The sequence below is a fragment of the Dendrobates tinctorius genome, unplaced genomic scaffold (genome assembly GCF_039654945.1).
Source record: "Dendrobates tinctorius isolate UK_male_01 unplaced genomic scaffold, ASM3965494v1 ptg000046l, whole genome shotgun sequence".
Lineage (NCBI taxonomy): Eukaryota > Metazoa > Chordata > Amphibia > Anura > Dendrobatidae > Dendrobates > Dendrobates tinctorius.
The window spans coordinates 59,061,533-59,078,713 of record NW_027361714.1 but is presented as its reverse complement, the minus strand read 5'-3'; the positions used below and the strand labels follow the sequence as shown (position 1 = coordinate 59,078,713).

Genomic DNA, 17,181 nt, shown 5'->3' with positions numbered 1-17,181 from the left:
GGTTAGGGTATGGTTTGGTTAAGGGTTAGGGTCAGGGTCAAGGTTAGGGTTAGGATCAGGGTATGGTTTGGTTAAGGGTTAGGGTTAGGGTCAGGGTTAGGGTATGGTTTGGTTAAGGGTTAGGGTTAGGGTCAGGGTCAGGGTCAAGGTTAGGGTTAGGATCAGGGTATGGTTTGGTTAAGGGTTAGGGTTAGGGTATGGTTTGGTTAAGGGTTAGGGTATGGTTTGGTTAAGGGTTAGGGTTAGGGTCAGGGTTAGGGTCAGGGTTAGGGTATGGTTTGGTTAAGGGTTAGGGTCAGGGTTAGGGTTAGGTTTAGGGTCAGGGTTAGTTAGGGTTTAGGGTTTGGGTTAGGGTTAAGTATGGTTTGGTTAAGGGTTAGGGTCAGGGTTAGGGTTAGGGTCAGGGTTAGGGTTAGGGTTAGTAAAGTCATGGTTTGGGTTAGTGTGAGGGCCACCTAATGTTTGGAAAAAACGCAAACGCGGTAAAAACGCACTAAAAACGCATACAAACGCATAAAAACGCTGCGTTTTTTTCATGCATGCTCATAAAAATGCTTGAAAAAAACGCAGCAGTTGTATGCTTTTGTATGCGTTTTTTCAATGTGTTTTTTTGCGGGAAAAACGCGCTGCAAAAAAAAGCAAGTGTGAAACTAGCCTAAGACGCTTCTGGTGTTGTCTATTGGTCATGAGTGGCTTGACACAGTGATGGAGATGGAAATTTCATTCTTCCACAGGACTTGGTACCTGTCCACACTGCCAAAAGTACCAATACCTGGTTTAAAAACAAGAGAATCACTGTGTTTGATTGGCCAGCAAACTCGCCTGACCTTAACACCATAGAGAATCTATGGGGTATTGTCAAGAGGAAGATGAGAGACACCAGACCCAACAATGCAGACAAGCTGAATGCTGCTATCAAAGTAACCTGGGCTTCCATAACACCTCAGCAGTGCCACAGGCTGATCGCCTTCATGCCATGCCGCATTGATGCAGTAATTGATGCAAAAGGAGCCCCGACCAAGTATTGAGTGCATTTACTGAACATACATTTCAGTAGGTCAACATTTTGGATTTTAAAATCATTTTTCAAGCTGGTGTTATAAAGTATTCTAATTTACTGAGATAGTGACTTTAGGTTTTTCATTGGCTGTAAGCCATAATCATCAACATTAACATATATGAGTTTCACTTTTTGTATTGAAGAACTGAAATAAATTAACTTTTTGATGATATTCTAATTTAATTGAGAAGCACCTGTAGCTCTACAGAAGTGGATGGCGCAATATAAATATTTATAATCATTTCAGTTCTATATAATGAAACTTAACATTGTTATTCTACTGTTGACCCTGTTTGATCATGCAGACTGAAAGAGTGACAGCCGAAAATTAGTACAGCCAGCCCTAAAATGCTTGCACAAAGGTTCACCTGGTCATGAAAATGTGGTCAATTCCTGCAGACATCAGAAAAGGTGAAATAACTTGGGGTATGTGCACACGTTGCGGAATTTGATGCGTTTCCGCAGTGTTTTTGGATGCGCGGAAATGCATCAAATCCACAGTGCAGAGTGCACACAATGTTAATCAATGGGAAATCCAAAAACCCTGTGCACACGCTGTGGTAAAAAACCCATTGACTTGCATTGAGTCGGGCACTTCCGCATCAAAACCGCAGGTCTAAAAAGATCTGTGCATGGGCACATAGCCAGATGGGCTAATAAATAGCACTTTATTGAAGCTTACATGGTGTGCTGCTTTCATCTTTGAAGGACTATTTGAAGGTCTGGTATATGCCGGGAAGGCTGGCACCCAAATGATTTTATTTTTGTGCTGCTTTTTCACCTTTTTTCTATCTAGATATATCCGTAGATATATCTATCTTTTGATATATCTATGGATAGATATAGATAGATAAATAATAACAATATTAATGAACAATGTTTAATATCTATGGATAACGGCGTTGACCTGACAATGTCTGTAGGTTACTCAGCACAATCCTACTGACAGGTTCCCTTTAAACCCTTCAGGGTTGGGCAATTTTTAATTTAAGTACTTTAGTTTTTCCTCCGCTTCTTCCAATAGCCATCACTTTTTTATATTTTCCGATGACATAGCTATTTGGGCATCTTTGTTTGCGCTATAAGTTGTACTTTTGAATACCATCATTAATCTAACCATAAAATGTGCTGAAAAATGTGAAAACAAAAATCCAAGTGGCATGGGGTAAAAAATGCAGTTTTGCCAGTGTATTTTTGAGTTTTGTTTGTGTAGAATTCATTGTGTGGTAAACATGATTCTCCACGTTAATATGATTACTGTGATTTTAAACCTTTTTTTTATTTTAGTGGTAGTAAAAAAGAAATCCAGAAATTTGTTAAAAATATATATATATTTTTTTATTGATTTAATTTTTTTTTTTATCTTTTAAGGGGCATTTGGTGACAAAAAGACGCAATTCAACCGTTTCAAGTTTTCTTTCTTTATAGAGCTTATCGCATGGATTAATCCATTTTATGTTTTGAAAGGTCGGACTTTTACAGATGCGGTGAGCGGTTTATTTTTTCTGTTTCTTGCGTGTCTAGCGCGAGTTAAGTGAGGTCAGCTTCTGAAGCCCTGTCCACACGTGGTCACCCCGGCGCAATACGTACATTTATGACCACATACAAGAAGGAATTACAGGAATCCAAGTCAATATTTTGTATGCAAAGGTTTCTGAAGACTCATGTAGTCAGAAGATACCCTAAGTCTATGTGCCCACGTTGCGTGTTAAAACGCACACAGAAAACCGGACTCCTTCCCAGAAATCGCGCATTTTTTCCAGTGATTTCACCGCGATTATGATCGCGATTTTGCCGCGATTTTCGCGTGCGATATTCAAGCACTTTCCAAGCGATTTGAAGCATTGCTTGGAAAGTGATTGACAGGTTGGTCACACTCGTCATAGTGTTTGACAAGTGTGAGCAGGTTTTTACTATTGAGGCCGCCGATGCGGCATCAGTAGTAAAAAAGAAAGAATGTTAAAATGCTAAAAAAAATAAAAAATCGGGGTATATTTACCTTCTGGCTTACCGCGCTGCCATCCCGGGCCTCAGCGTTCCCAGTAATGCCTTGCGAGACCTGTGATGATGTAGTCTCGCGTTGCTATAGCGATCTCGCGAGACCGCTAGAGTCACGCGAGACTACGTCATCACAGGGCCTTGCCGCAAGGCATTACTGGGAACGCTAGGCCGGGAATGCAGCGCGGGACGCCGGAAGGTAAATATACCCCAATTTTTTATTTTTTATTCTTTTTTTTACAGGGGTATGGTACCCAGGGCCTGGAGGACAGTCTCCTCTCCTCCACACCGTGGGTACCAACCGCACATGAGACGCTTAACTTCCCGCATGGTGGGCATAGCCACATGCGGGAAGTAAGCGATTCTCATGCATTCCTATGGGTGCGGAATTGCGGCAATTCTTTGCGATTCCGCACAAAAGAATGAGCATGCTGCGATTTTTTCCGCGATGCGATTCTGCTGTGGAAAAAAGCGCAGCATTAGCACAGCATGTGCAGAATGCCATAGGAATGCATGGGGGGCGTTCTGTACACGATTTTTAAACGTTTTCGCAGCGTTTTCGCGCCGAAAATCGTGGCAAAAACGCTTAAAAATCGCTACGTGGACACACAGCCTAACAGAGAATTTTCTTTCTTGGCTGACTGTAGAATAGAAGAGCTGCCGTGAGGAAGTAATACAGAAATACTGTAAAATAATTAATTTGTCAGGCATGCTTAGTGTTTGTAAGGTACTCCAACAAGCTCAGTAAATAACAACAGAAATAATGTTTCCATCACAAGTTTCTTTGAAAGCAGCCGCTTCCAGCACATCTTGACAAAGTCTGATATTTTTAGCCTGAGTGTGATATACATGCATTTGAAGAAATGGGTTAATCTATTCATGGGTTGCTATGACTGCAAAATACTTTTTCACTCTAATCTTCAAAACATAATAATGCTAAGACATAAAAGATTAAACAAGCACGATATCCTTATGCTTTTAAGTTTCTTCATCATAAAAATTGGACGGCACAAACCAATTAAAACCCATTTTCTCTGGAGTTAGCTATTTCTCTCAATCACTTTTAGAGATCGATGGGAAGAAGCTTTGTATCCCTGCTGTTCTTAACCCCTTAGTGACAGAGCCAATTTTTTAAAATCTATCCAGTATCACTTTATCTGGTAATAACTCTGGAACGCTTAAACAAATCCCATTGATTTTGAGACTGTTTTTTCGGGACAAACATTGTACTTTATGATAATGATAAATTTAGGTTGATATGTTTTGTGTTTATTTATAAAAAATAAAAGACATTTTAGAAAAATGTTAAAAAATTAGCAATTTTTAAACTTTGAACGATTATTCCTTTAATACAGATAGTCATGCCACTACAAAAGATAAATAACATTTCCCTCATGTCTGCTTTACATCAGCACCATTTGTAAAGTGTTATTTTATTTTGTTAGCCTTTTAGGAGGTTTAAAAATGTAGCAGGAATTTTTCATTTTTTCAAAGGAAATTTACAAAATTTATTTTTTTGAGGGACTTATCCAGGTTTGAAGTGACTTTGAGGATCATATATATTGGAAAACCCCAAAAGTGATACCATTTTAAAAACAGCACCCCGTGACATACTGAAAACTGCAGTCAGGTAGTTTATTAACCCTTCAAGTGATTTTCAGGAATTAATGCAAAGTGGCATGACAGAAATGAAAATGTGTATTTTTACCACCTAAATGTCGCTAACTTCTGAATAGGTTACAACAGCCATCAGACTCTAAGGCCACTATTTGATCGTGAATTGCCATGGCAAACATCAGGACCACACAATCATGATTTTTGGGTGCCGATGGGGACAAAGAGGTAGCCCCCACACTCTGTTAACCATTTATATCTAGTCACTATTGACTGCAGCATCTAAGGGGTTAAACAGATTTTGACGGTGCAAACACTGATCGTGGCTGATGCAGCAAGTTGTCATCTATAGTGTTCAGCCGACAGCTGCTGGATTGTCACCTGTATGAGGATGCTATTCTCTTATATCTCAGGTCAGTTAAAAGACGCATTGGCGGTCATTAAGGGGTTAAAGTGCCACTGTTATGAATCAGTGATGACTTTAAGTTCACCTACACATAAAAGGTTAAAATGGAGCGCTCACGAAAACAACCATGAGCAGAGTGTCAGGTTCATTAAAGGGAAACGGTCACGTTTAGAAATGCTATATTTGCACCTGGTACGTAGCACTTAAAGAGGATATTTCCCCAAATTTTTCATGTTGAACTTGACACAAAATGTAACAGTGGCTACAGAGTGGAATACAATGAGTTCTTTTTTTTGTTTCTTTCTTTTTTTTTTTTTTACATTTTGACACTCAATTGTGGAGATTTTAGTAATCAAAGTATTTGGCCCCTAATGAGTTAATTTTCATTAAAGGGGTATTCTCATCTCCAAGATACTATCCCGATATATAGTAGGTCTAATAATAGTAATATTAGCAAATACCTCCAATTAGAAATGTAGTATCGTTCTTATGATTCGCCATGTCTCTTTCCTTATGTGCAGGGCGTTGCAGGTCCTTAGGTATCCATGGTTACGACCACTGATATAGTGGCAGCTAGCTAGTTGCTAGTGGTCGTAACCATGGATACATAAGGTCCTGCAATGCATGAACATGAGGAAAAACATAGCGAATCAGAAAAACTACACTACATTTCTAATTATAGATATTTGCTAAAATTACTATTATTACACCTACTAAATATTGGGATAGGATCTTGGAGATAGGAATACCCTTTAAAGTCCAAGAGGGTGTTACTTGTTCTCCCTGTATGATACTGACCAATCACAAGCAGGCAGCAACATTCAAACAAAAGAAGACACTCTCCACAATAGTCTGGAGCATGTTTCTCTGTGTGTGAGATGTAAGGATACAGCCCTGATCTCCTGCGAAGGACAATGCAGCTGAGGTTATCTGTGTCACATTCCAAGCCCTTTAATCAGCTTTCCTCCTTTCATAGCCTGGACATCTGTATTGTACTGTCTCTACCCCACACTCACTCATGCAGCAGGTTAGACCAGGAGATCAGAGCTGAATCATTACACCTCACACACTGAGAAACTTGCTCTAAGTTATGGGAGTATTCTTCTTTCTTATGAGTGTTTGGACCTCCAAAATTGGTATAACAGCATCCAGAAAAGTTAGATCTAGCAAGATAGCAAAAATGTTGAATCTGTACGGTGCTTATAGAAAAAAAAGAGTCAAACTGCCAAAATTGCTACTTTTTTTATCTGTAACTCCCAAAAGAAAACAATAAAGATCGATCAAAATATAGTGGGTACCTCATAATGGTATAAATAAAAACATCAGCTTGCCATGCGAAAAACAAGCCCTCCTGCAGCTCCACTGAAAACATACAAGCATTATAGGTCTCAGAAAAATGGTGACAAAAAGCAATTTGTTTTGAAACTTCGGAATTTTTTTTCAGCCTATAAAATAGCAAAATCTAAACTATATATGTTCGGTAACATCGCAATGGTGTTGACCTGAAGAATCAGGTTTGTCAGGTCAATGACACAGAATAAATAATACAGTAATATAAATCCCCAAAATTACGTTTTTTTTCTCCATTTCACTGCACTTGTTATGTTTTTGCCATTTCTCCTTATTCAGCATTGTAAAATGAAAAGCGCCAAGCAAAAATTACAGCTTGCTCTTCAAAACAAAAAAGCCCCCATATATCTATGTGAAAAATTAAATTATTTGATGTAGGAGAGGAAAAAAAATTAAAACTCAAAAACGAAAATTGTCTGCATCACCAGGTCAAAAGTGGGCCATTTTACTTCTATTATGTTCCCGTTACTCCCCTAATTAATTATTTTTTTCCTTTTATAAAATCCATCATATAGTTCCAGAGATATGGACCTTTTTAAGTAAAGCTCCTTAGACTGGACTAAAAAAAAAATTAAGTTGTTCAGGATTATCTCTTTAAAAATATTTTATGTAGTAAAAATACAACTGGTATCACCACAACAGAACAACCCTTACTATAAAACTAACATAGTATCTGTCCTGCAAAGTAAGCACTGTAAACAAAAAACACTGTTGGCATTCTAGTTTTTTTTTTTATCAAACTTCTCCCAAAAATAAAGAATATGAAGTGTTTCATTAAGTTCTAAACTAAATCTCATTTGTAAAAAATAAGCCCTTATGATACTACATCAACAGTGTCAAAGGCAATGACACAAAAACAAATGTATTTTTCTATTCACACACATAAAAATGACCATATTCGTACCCCAAAACTCCTCAGAAGAATACTTTGACAAACGTATTAAAAACAGAACATGTGGACGATACCTGTCGATTGCACATGTCTTGGCAGGTGTGCAGATGGTAATGCCATAGGCACTGCTCACTTGATGCGGAAATGAGCGGCTCATATCCGGAACTTTCTTATTGATGACCTATTCCTAGTTTAATTCATATGCGATTAGTGGGGAACCAACAACAGAAAACACCACCTATCAGCCGATATTTACCATATATATGCAATGTACGGAGTTTAATACTGCAGCAACAAAGACCTTCTATCAAACAACTATCATATTGAACTTCACTGGCTGAGTGGCTGAATTCATAAAAAGAGCATCCAGCTCACCTGCCTTGATGAGTGCAAAGGATCTTAATCCATAGCAAATAAAAAAATCAAAAAAGGCAGACAAGCACATCTGAAAAGCTGTAAACTTTATTTTCTTCCAATAAAAACAGGACAATACAAGGATGGCATGTAAAAAATCCAGAAGTAAAAAGTCCCTTAGAAGAACATACTGGTTGACGAGTTTTAATATGCGGTTATGAGTAAATTTATGCGAAACGTGTCAACCAGTATGTTCTCCTAAAGGACTTTTTTGTCATTTTTGGACATTTATGAGGGTCAGCATTCCCTACTTTAAGCAAAAAAGAGCTCAATTCAGCAAATCTGTTGTGCGTTTAGTCATAGCATATAAATACATCACGACGATCAAGGACGTTGAGACCGTAAGAAAATATGCAATCATGAACTGACATGTATTCCGTAATATTTGGAGTACAGTAACAAGCATAAGGGTAACAATGTTTCGAACTTTTGACTTTCAGGCTCCATATCTCACCATCCACTACTGAGACTGTCATCATTTTATAGACAATTATCTTGGCTATCTGATACATAAATTTGAATTGCAACTATTTAGCATATGATTAGCTATGTAGATTATTGTCATGTCACTGCATTGTTACTGTTTTGCTCCTGATTGTATTCCTGTATAAAGATGGAACAAACAGGCAATCCCCATATGTAATCAGACTGTCTAGCAGCTGCAAATCATGCAGCTGCAGCGACACAAACTAAATCTCCAAGCACGCCCGAACCACTTGGAGAACACCCGAGCACGCTCGGAAATCTCGAGTAACGAGCATACTCCCTCATCAATAGTGATTAGTGGTGACATCATCCAGGTTACCGCAGGTCACTGAGGCTGCCATCCCAGCTCACTTCGCTGTGAGCTGGGGCTCAGAACTGCATCATGTGAGTGAAATGACAGGTGAAAGAATACGAAATGAAGTCAGTCCATCGATTCAAAAACCAAGAGTTTGACGTCTAGGCAAACAACAAGTCGGCTCATCACAAGGTCTATCAGTTCAATAAACATGGCCATGGAGGTGGCTCGTATGCTTCACAATAGTGAGATCACAAACATCCATGCAAACACCGTGTGGCGCATGTTTTACGAGTCTGGAATGATGCCTCAAAAGAAGAAGACTTCAATATCGTCATAAAAAGTGTTGGCTCCAGCTTGCAAAAAAGTAAGAAAAGTGAAAAGTAGAGGACTGGAAATGTTTGATTTGGAACGATGAGATGAAAATCAATAGACTAGGGTCTGATGGGTGCAAATGGATCTGGAAAAATCTAGGGAAAAATCGGCTAACGGATCGAAAAATTGAAGGAGCAGTCAGGTTCAGTGGAGGAAGCCTGATAATATGGGGTGGTTTCACAGCCAAAGGCTTTGAATACTTGATCAGGATGGATGGTGGTCTCAATGCTGCGCTATATGTGAGCATCCTAAAAGATGAGTCACTTTATACACTCGAGTACTATGTGTATGAAAAGGATGACAGTATTCCAGTAGGACAACGACCTGAAGCATATGTCAAGAGTGGAGAAGAAATGGTTCAATGACAAAAAGTAGAGGTTCTCGAATGTCCCCCGCAGTCCCCAAACCTCAACCTAATTGAACACTTGTGGGTAGACTTGAAAATAAGGCTGTATAAATACCCAAGTGAATCAACCAGTATGCACTAACTTCGGGAACATGTAGCAGAGACCTGGGATTAGATATCGGTGGATACATGCTTGAATCTGATTGAGAGCATGCCCACAAGGATTCAGGCAGTGTTGAAAGCCAAAGGTGAAATTACAAAATGCTGACAAAATAATGAAAATCAAAATTTACATTTCTTAGAAGCAAAACTGTAACATGAATCTGCATAACTAAGCAAATGCTAAATACAGTAGTTGCAAGTCAAACGTACATTTGAGATATCCAAGATGATTGTCTATAAAAAGATGGTAGTCTCATGTTCAAAGCAGTAGTGGATGGTGAGATAATGAAGCCTGAAAGTTAAAAGTTCAAAACATTGTTACCCTTTTGCTTGCCACTGTGTTTCTCCTAAAATAAAGAGAGTAAGCTTTGTGTATCATGTATGTGAATGTATACACACAGCAGCAATAACTGATTTATTTTCCACATCCATTCATATAAGTGACTAGATTGTGGCCCGATTCTAACGCATCGGGTATTCTAGAATATGTATGTAGTTTCTTTATGAAGATTTAATAATCAATAATGCACCCCCCAATCATGGTATGCATGGTCCTCTCACCCCCAATCATGATATGCATGCTACCCCTCACCCCCCAATCCTGGTATGCATGGTCCTCTCACCCCCCCTTTGCTGGTATGCATGGTCCCGTCACCCCCCCTTTCCTGGTATGCATGGTCCCCCTCACCCCCCTTTCCTGATATGCATGGTCACCCTCACCCCCCTTTCCTGGAATGCATGGTCCCCTCACCCCCCTTATCCTGGTATGCATGGTCACCCTTAACCCCCTTTCCTGGTATGCATGGTCCTCTCACCCCCCTTTCCTGGTATGCATGGTCCCGTCACCCCCCTTTGCTGGTATGCATGGTCCCCTCACCCCCCTTTCGTGGTATACATGGTCCCCTCACCCCCCTTTCGTGGTATGCATGGTACCCCTCACCCTCCTTTCCTGGTATGCATGGTCCCCTCACCCCCCTTTCATGGTATGCATGGTCCCCTCACTCCCCTTTCCTGGTATGCATGGTCCCCTCATCCCCCTTTTGTGGTATGCATGGTCCCCTCACCCCTCTTTCGTGGTATGCATGATACCCCTCACCCCCCTTTCGTGGTATGCACGGTACCCCTCACCCCCCTTTTCGTGGGATGCATGGTAGCCCTCACCCCGCTTTCCTGGTATGTATGGTCCCCCTCACCCTTAGGAAACTGCACACATACAAAAAAACCAAAACATTTATACTCACCCATCTTTCCTGTGGTCCAGCGCTGTCCCGTTCTGCCGGAGGCTGGGAGAGGAGTGTGGCACTGGCGCCGGAGTACGCGCATGCCCACACCGCGCTATCCGGCGCCATTTTCTTGAAGACACACTGCAAATGTGTCTTCAGGAAAATGGTGCCGATAGCGCTATGCGCATGCGCGTACTCCGGCGTCAGTGCCACACTCCGCCCCCAGCCTCCTGCCCCGGTCACCGTAGGAAGAGAAGCACCGCGGCAACGCTCCTCCCGGTGAGGTAAGTATGTAAGTATGGTGCTGGAGATCGCGATCTCTGGCGCCATACCCATCATCATACAGTTCCTGTCTGTCTGTTTGTCACAGAAATCCTGTTTCGCTAATTGATCGCGGCCGGCCAGACTCAACCAATCAACGACGCAGGATTTCGGTTACAGACAGACATGATAAGACGATTATACAGTATATATAGATAAGTGCCACCTGCACCTATGCGGGGAAAGGTTCACAATTAGGAAGACACATTTTTTCAGGGTATTTTCAAATGACTAGAAAAAAGTAAACCTGGTTGGACAATCCATTTGATTTGTCCGCATCAGATGTTGACACCATTCTCCGTACCTGGTCAAGGAGATCCTCCACTTTCTTTTGCCAGTTATCCTTGGCGGTATTTATTTCCCGCTCCTTGAGCTGCCGTAGTTGGGCCAGAGCAGACTTCTTGTCTTCCTCGTGCTGCACTCTCAGCTCTTCGCGTAACTTGCTACACTCTTGCCTAAAGTATGCAGCATGAATACATATTACAAGAAAGATTAACATATTTTCAAATTTACCTATATTTTAGAAAAATATTCAGAATTGAGAGTCCTCAGTGGTTGATACCTTTTAATGGCTAACTGAAAAGATGGTAACACATTGCAAGCTTTCGAGACTACTCAGGTCTCTTCATCAGGCATTGACTAATACAACATCTGAAGAATCACATACAGTGGGGCAAAAAAGTATTTAGTCAGTCAGTAATAGTGCAAGTTCCACCACTTAAAAAGATGAGAGGCGTCTGTAATTTACATCATAGGTAGACCTCAACTATGGGAGACAAACTGAGAAAAAAAAATCCAGAAAATAACATTGTCTGTTTTTTTTTAATTTTATTTGCATATTATGGTGGAAAATAAGTATTTGGTCAGAAACAAGCAATCAAGATTTCTGGCTCTCACAGACCTGTAACTTCTTCTTTAAGAGTCTCCTCTTTCCTCCACTCATTACCTGTAGTAATGGCACCTGTTTAAACTTGTTATCAGTATAAAAAGACACCTGTGCACACCCTCAAACAGTCTGACTCCAAACTCCACTATGGTGAAGACCAAAGAGCTGTCAAAGGACACCAGAAACAAAATTGTAGCCCTGCACCAGGCTGGGAAGACTGAATCTGCAATAGCCAACCAGCTTGGAGTGAAGAAATCAACTGTGGAAGCAATAATTAGAAAATGGAAGACATACAAGACCACTGATAATCTCCCTCGATCTGGTGCTCCACGCAAAATCCCACCCCGTGGGGTCAGAATGATCACAAGAACGGTGAGCAAAAATCCCAGAACCACGCGGGGGGACCTAGTGAATGAACTGCAGAGAGCTGGGACCAATGTAACAAGGCCTACCATAAGTAACACACTACGCCACCATGGACTCAGATCCTGCAGTGCCAGACGTGTCCCACTGCTTAAGCCTGTACATGTCCGGGCCCGTCTGAAGTTTGCTAGAGAGCATTTGGATGATCCAGAGGAGTTTTGGGAGAATGTCCTATGGTCTGATGAAACCAAACTGGAACTGTTTGGTAGAAACACAACTTGTCGTGTTTGGAGGAAAAAGAATACTGAGTTGCATCCATCAAACACCATACGTACTGTAAAGCATGGTGGTGGAAACATCATGCTTTGGGGCTGTTTCTCTGCAAAGGGGCCAGGACGACTGATCCGGGTACATGAAAGAATGAATGGGGCCATGTATCGTGAGATTTTGAGTGCAAACCTCCTTCCATCAGCAAGGGCATTGAAGATGAAACGTGGCTGGGTCTTTCAACATGACAATGATCCAAAGCACACCGCCAGGGCAACGAAGGAGTGGCTTCATAAGAAGCATTTCAAGGTCCTGGAGTGGCCTAGCCAGTCTCCAGATCTCAACCCTATAGAAAACCTTTGGAGGGAGTTGAAAGTCCGTGTTGCCAAGCGAAAAGCCAAAAACATCACTGCTCTAGAGGAGATCTGCATGGAGGAATGGGCCAACATACCAACAACAGTGTGTGGCAACCTTGTGAAGACTTACAGAAAACGTTTGACCTCTGTCATTGCCAACAAAGGATATATCACAAAGTATTGAGATGAAATTTTGTTTCTGACCAAATACTTATTTTCCACCATAATATGCAAATAAAATGAAAAAAAAACAGACAATGTGATTTTCTGGATTTTTTTTTCTCAGTTTGTCTCCCATAGTTGAGGTCTACCTATGATGTAAATTACAGATGCCTCTCATCTTTTTAAGTGGTGGAACTTGCACTATTGCTGACTGACTAAATACTTTTTTGCCCCACTGTATATATGCACAACACAGCACAGAAAAAAATGCAATAGATAAGACAAGTGACGTGAAGCAGAATTATCATTATGGGATAGGGAGAAACATAAATATTGGACTAGTTCATACATAAGGAGTCTGGATGTTTTATTGTCCTCTGATTGGGGTCTCCTAATGTGTTGTGATGCCCCCACAAGGTCTTAGGAGTTTATTCCTTAATTGATGTAAAAAGACATAAATCCATGCGACACATTCATTCCAGCACTGAGAGTGTCAAAGGTCGTCATAAATTTATACTCCCAGACCCTCCTGTCTCTCTGAGATGTGAAGTTACTTTTCAATACCAGTAATTTCATATCCATGGTGTTGTTGTGATTTAGTAACCTACCTGAGGGATTCAGTCCATTTCAGTTCCATATCACGAGCGACTTTTTCAATTTTTAATCTTTCTTCTTCCCGCATGGCAGAAATTACAGATTCATGTTGCTGTCTCTCTTTTTCCAGCTCACCCTATGAAAATAATATACATATATCAACATAATCAAGCAGGAGTACTGATAGAGCCTGATATCATATCACACAAATAAAATAATATTTATTCTTAATAAACATAAACTACATTTTAAAGGGTCATAAATTTGGATGAATGCAGAGGGTTCGTCTATTGAGGATCTTCATCTCTTAGCTAGGGCAAAAGAGTATAGAAAATAATGCATTTGCAGTTTTTGAGTTCTCTTCTCCCCACTGGCACCATCCTATGCTGCCTGATTGACAGTGGAGACAGCTGCTCTGCTCTTCACTGTTAAATCAAGAAACCGAGGCGGCACTGACGGGGAGAAGCGAAGAGGAGCCAAGGATTACAAGTGCTTTGATACACCCACCAGTGCACGGTTGAAGCTGATCTGCATATGAATAAAAGACTAATTTCAGTGTGACACAGTCCTGGAGGTTGATGAAATAGGTATCATTGGAGATATTTCACCCTACTCTATCCTACTCTACCTCTGGTTTCCAATACCAGTCTTTTGTTCTCAAGCTTTCTACCTAATTTCTTTTTCCCGTTAGAATAAATGATGAGATGGGTATACTATTTATCCTCAATTAATTCATCCTCGCTAACTACAATAGTTTAATAAAAAGAGTAATAGTTCCGCAGCGGACCACTTAGATTATTGAACAAGTGGTTGTCTTGGTAAGGAGGTGTTAATGCATAGCAGCAATGCTCTGTACACACTGCTTTCAAATCTTTCTTTGGAGATATACCCCAGGAAGATTCCCTAACATTTAGCTCTGATAGAAGGCTCGTAAGGCCATAAGTGGCGTATGTCACATATTGACTGCCCTTTTTGGAAAAGTATACTTCAGTGTAGACTGCCTAATTTCAAACAGCAGAAGAAAACCATACTAGCGTATAATGGTCTGTCAGAAGCCAAAATGAGACCCAGCATATAGTTCAAACATAGTGCTATGGCGCAGTGTGTACACACAGCCGTAATCTGCTTTTCTTGCTTTAACTCTCACATGTAAAGTTGAAGGACATATTCACATTTGACAGATTTGTTGCTGAAGGCATATGACCGATGCTACCATTCAGAGCCATAGTACTGCTGTCATGGCTCCCATCATTGAGCTGCATGAGAGTTAGCCCTGGATTGCAGGGTGAAAGTAGGTGAGTACTAACATTAAAGCTGCCTGGCGTCCGCACCAACAGCCCCGATGCCGGGAGGGAGCTAATGCTGAGCTGGCTGTCAGTCAGTTCCAGGGCGCCGTTACAACCAGCACTCACTATGTACTGAGGCTGCACCGGCCGCGTCTCAATGACTGAAAGCCGAAGGCTGCCTGGAGGTATAAGGTTCATTTCATTCCATCAGAAGGGCTCTCAGTGTGGGCGCCAGGCAGTTCAGAATGCTATTAACCCCATATCTGCAGGCTAATAGCGTTGTTTTTACATCAAAGGTTCCCTTTAACCTTGAGAGCAATACACCGCGGCTGAAATAACGCATAAGCCAATCCCCATACAACTGTGAAACAAAATTGTGCACCCTTTGCCTCACTATGGGTGAGCGGAGCTTTATTTGCACAACCAGCCGCAGCATGTGGGCACGTCCCTGCATGGTTAGATAATCAAGGATAACCAATATATATATTAATACATTACAGTATATTTTGTACTTTATTAAGTAAAATTGTAAGCACAAGGAAGCATGGTAAACAACCCCTAGCCAGGGTCCTTCTATCAATGAATCTCTGGAGTCCTTGATGCCGTGACTATTCAGTATTCTAGATTCATCAAAACTCTTTGGTAATTCTGAAAGCACATGATTAGCATAATGCTAGTTGAAGGATTCTCTGGGCTTGTTAGCAAGATGTTTTTCGTTCCTTGGGGACAAATAACAAACAGGATCTAATGATCTTTGTGCAAGTTAATACGGCTATAATGAAGCAGTCAGCCAGACTCCTGTTTCTGCTGTTTCTTATCAAGACATACAACTATTTTGCTGCTGGAATCAGAAGATTCTCGATTAAGGAAAGCGACAAATTATTTACGTGGTGGGAAAACAAACACAAAACTGTAGAACAAGGGAAAATGTATATCGAGCCACTTACTATCAGTCTGGAATGTAAAATTATTACAAACAAAAATGTCAATGGCTACACTGATCAGCCGCAATATTAAAACCATCAAGTAGAAAGCTGTTTGAGGGAATTAGAGGAACAGCAATTGGCACCATAACAGGCACGTAACATTTACACTTAGTTGCCAACAACATTTGCCAAAATAAATTGATGTAAATACTTATGTCCCCCAAAAAATTGAGAAAAGTATTCAAGAAGTGATACATTTATTGGCTAACCAGAGAAATTATATTCGCAAGCTTTCAAGGCTCAGAAGGCCCCTTCATCAGGCATTACTGAGAAGAGATGTCAACATTTATATAGGAATTTTACAAGGACAAGAGATGATGCTTGCTAGAGATAGGCCAAGGAAATCAAATTAAGGTTTTTGTTATACATGTAGATGAGGTGGAAGCGTTCTATTAGACATCTGAAGATCTTCTTTCTCTGTCTCTATTAAAATGACATTTCAATATTCATATTGTATGAATATGAATTCAATATCTATATATTGAAAGGTAATTTTAATAGTGACAGAGAAAGAAAAATAAGGGGGTTCAAATTTATACATATGTTTCAATTTCTAACAATATGACTCAATTTGACACCGGGATTCATGACTCATTACATGGACACAGTTCACACCTCCACAAAAAGGTCTCCGGATGTCTAACAGAACACTTCCAGTTCACACCTCTACAAGAAGATCTTCAGATGTCTAATAGAACACATCCACCTCATCTACATGTATAACAAAAACCTTAATTTGATTTCCTTGGCCTATTTATAGCAAGCATCATCTCATGTCCTTGTATAATCTAATATATAAAGCTCAAGTGTGTGTATGTCCGGGATTGGCATCCGCACCGTCGCAGCTACAGCCACAAAATTTGGCACAGTCACACGTCTGGGCCCCGAGAGTGTCCTAGGCTATGTTGTGAGGCAAAATTTTAACCCCGCGTGTTCCAGTTTACCAAACAATTTTGCCCCTATCTACATAATGGGGAAAAAGTATGTGTATCAAGTCCCGCCCCTCATTATGATGTCATAATGGTTGCCATGGTGACGCTGATGTCATCATAGGTTGCAAGCCCCGCCGCTCATTATGATGTCATAATGGTTGACTGTGGGATGGAGGATGTGTGATGGGTATATGGGCACTGGACTATGGGATGGAGGATATGTATGTGACGGGTATATGGGCACGGGACTATGGGACGGAGGATGTGTGATGGGTATATGGGCACTGGACTATGGGATGATGGAGAATATGTATGACGGGTATATGGGCACGGGACTATGGGATGGCGGATATGTATGATGGGTATATGGGCACGGGATTATGGGATGAAGGATGTGTGATGGGTAT

At 40.8% G+C, this 17,181-nt stretch overlaps 1 protein-coding gene across 5 annotated transcripts in view; it reads right to left on the bottom strand.

The window, feature by feature from the left end:
• FAM184A (family with sequence similarity 184 member A) overlaps nt 1–17,181 on the bottom strand; it is a 384,174-nt gene that overhangs the window by 79,515 nt on the left and 287,478 nt on the right. For all 5 annotated transcript variants that reach the window (XM_073575923.1, XM_073575927.1, XM_073575925.1 and 2 more), the window contains 2 exons: nt 13,585–13,706; nt 11,247–11,397 (listed from right to left, as the gene is read on the bottom strand). In XM_073575923.1, the coding sequence (XP_073432024.1) occupies nt 11,247–11,397; nt 13,585–13,706 (273 nt within the window). The remainder of the gene's footprint in view (nt 1–11,246; nt 11,398–13,584; nt 13,707–17,181) is intronic.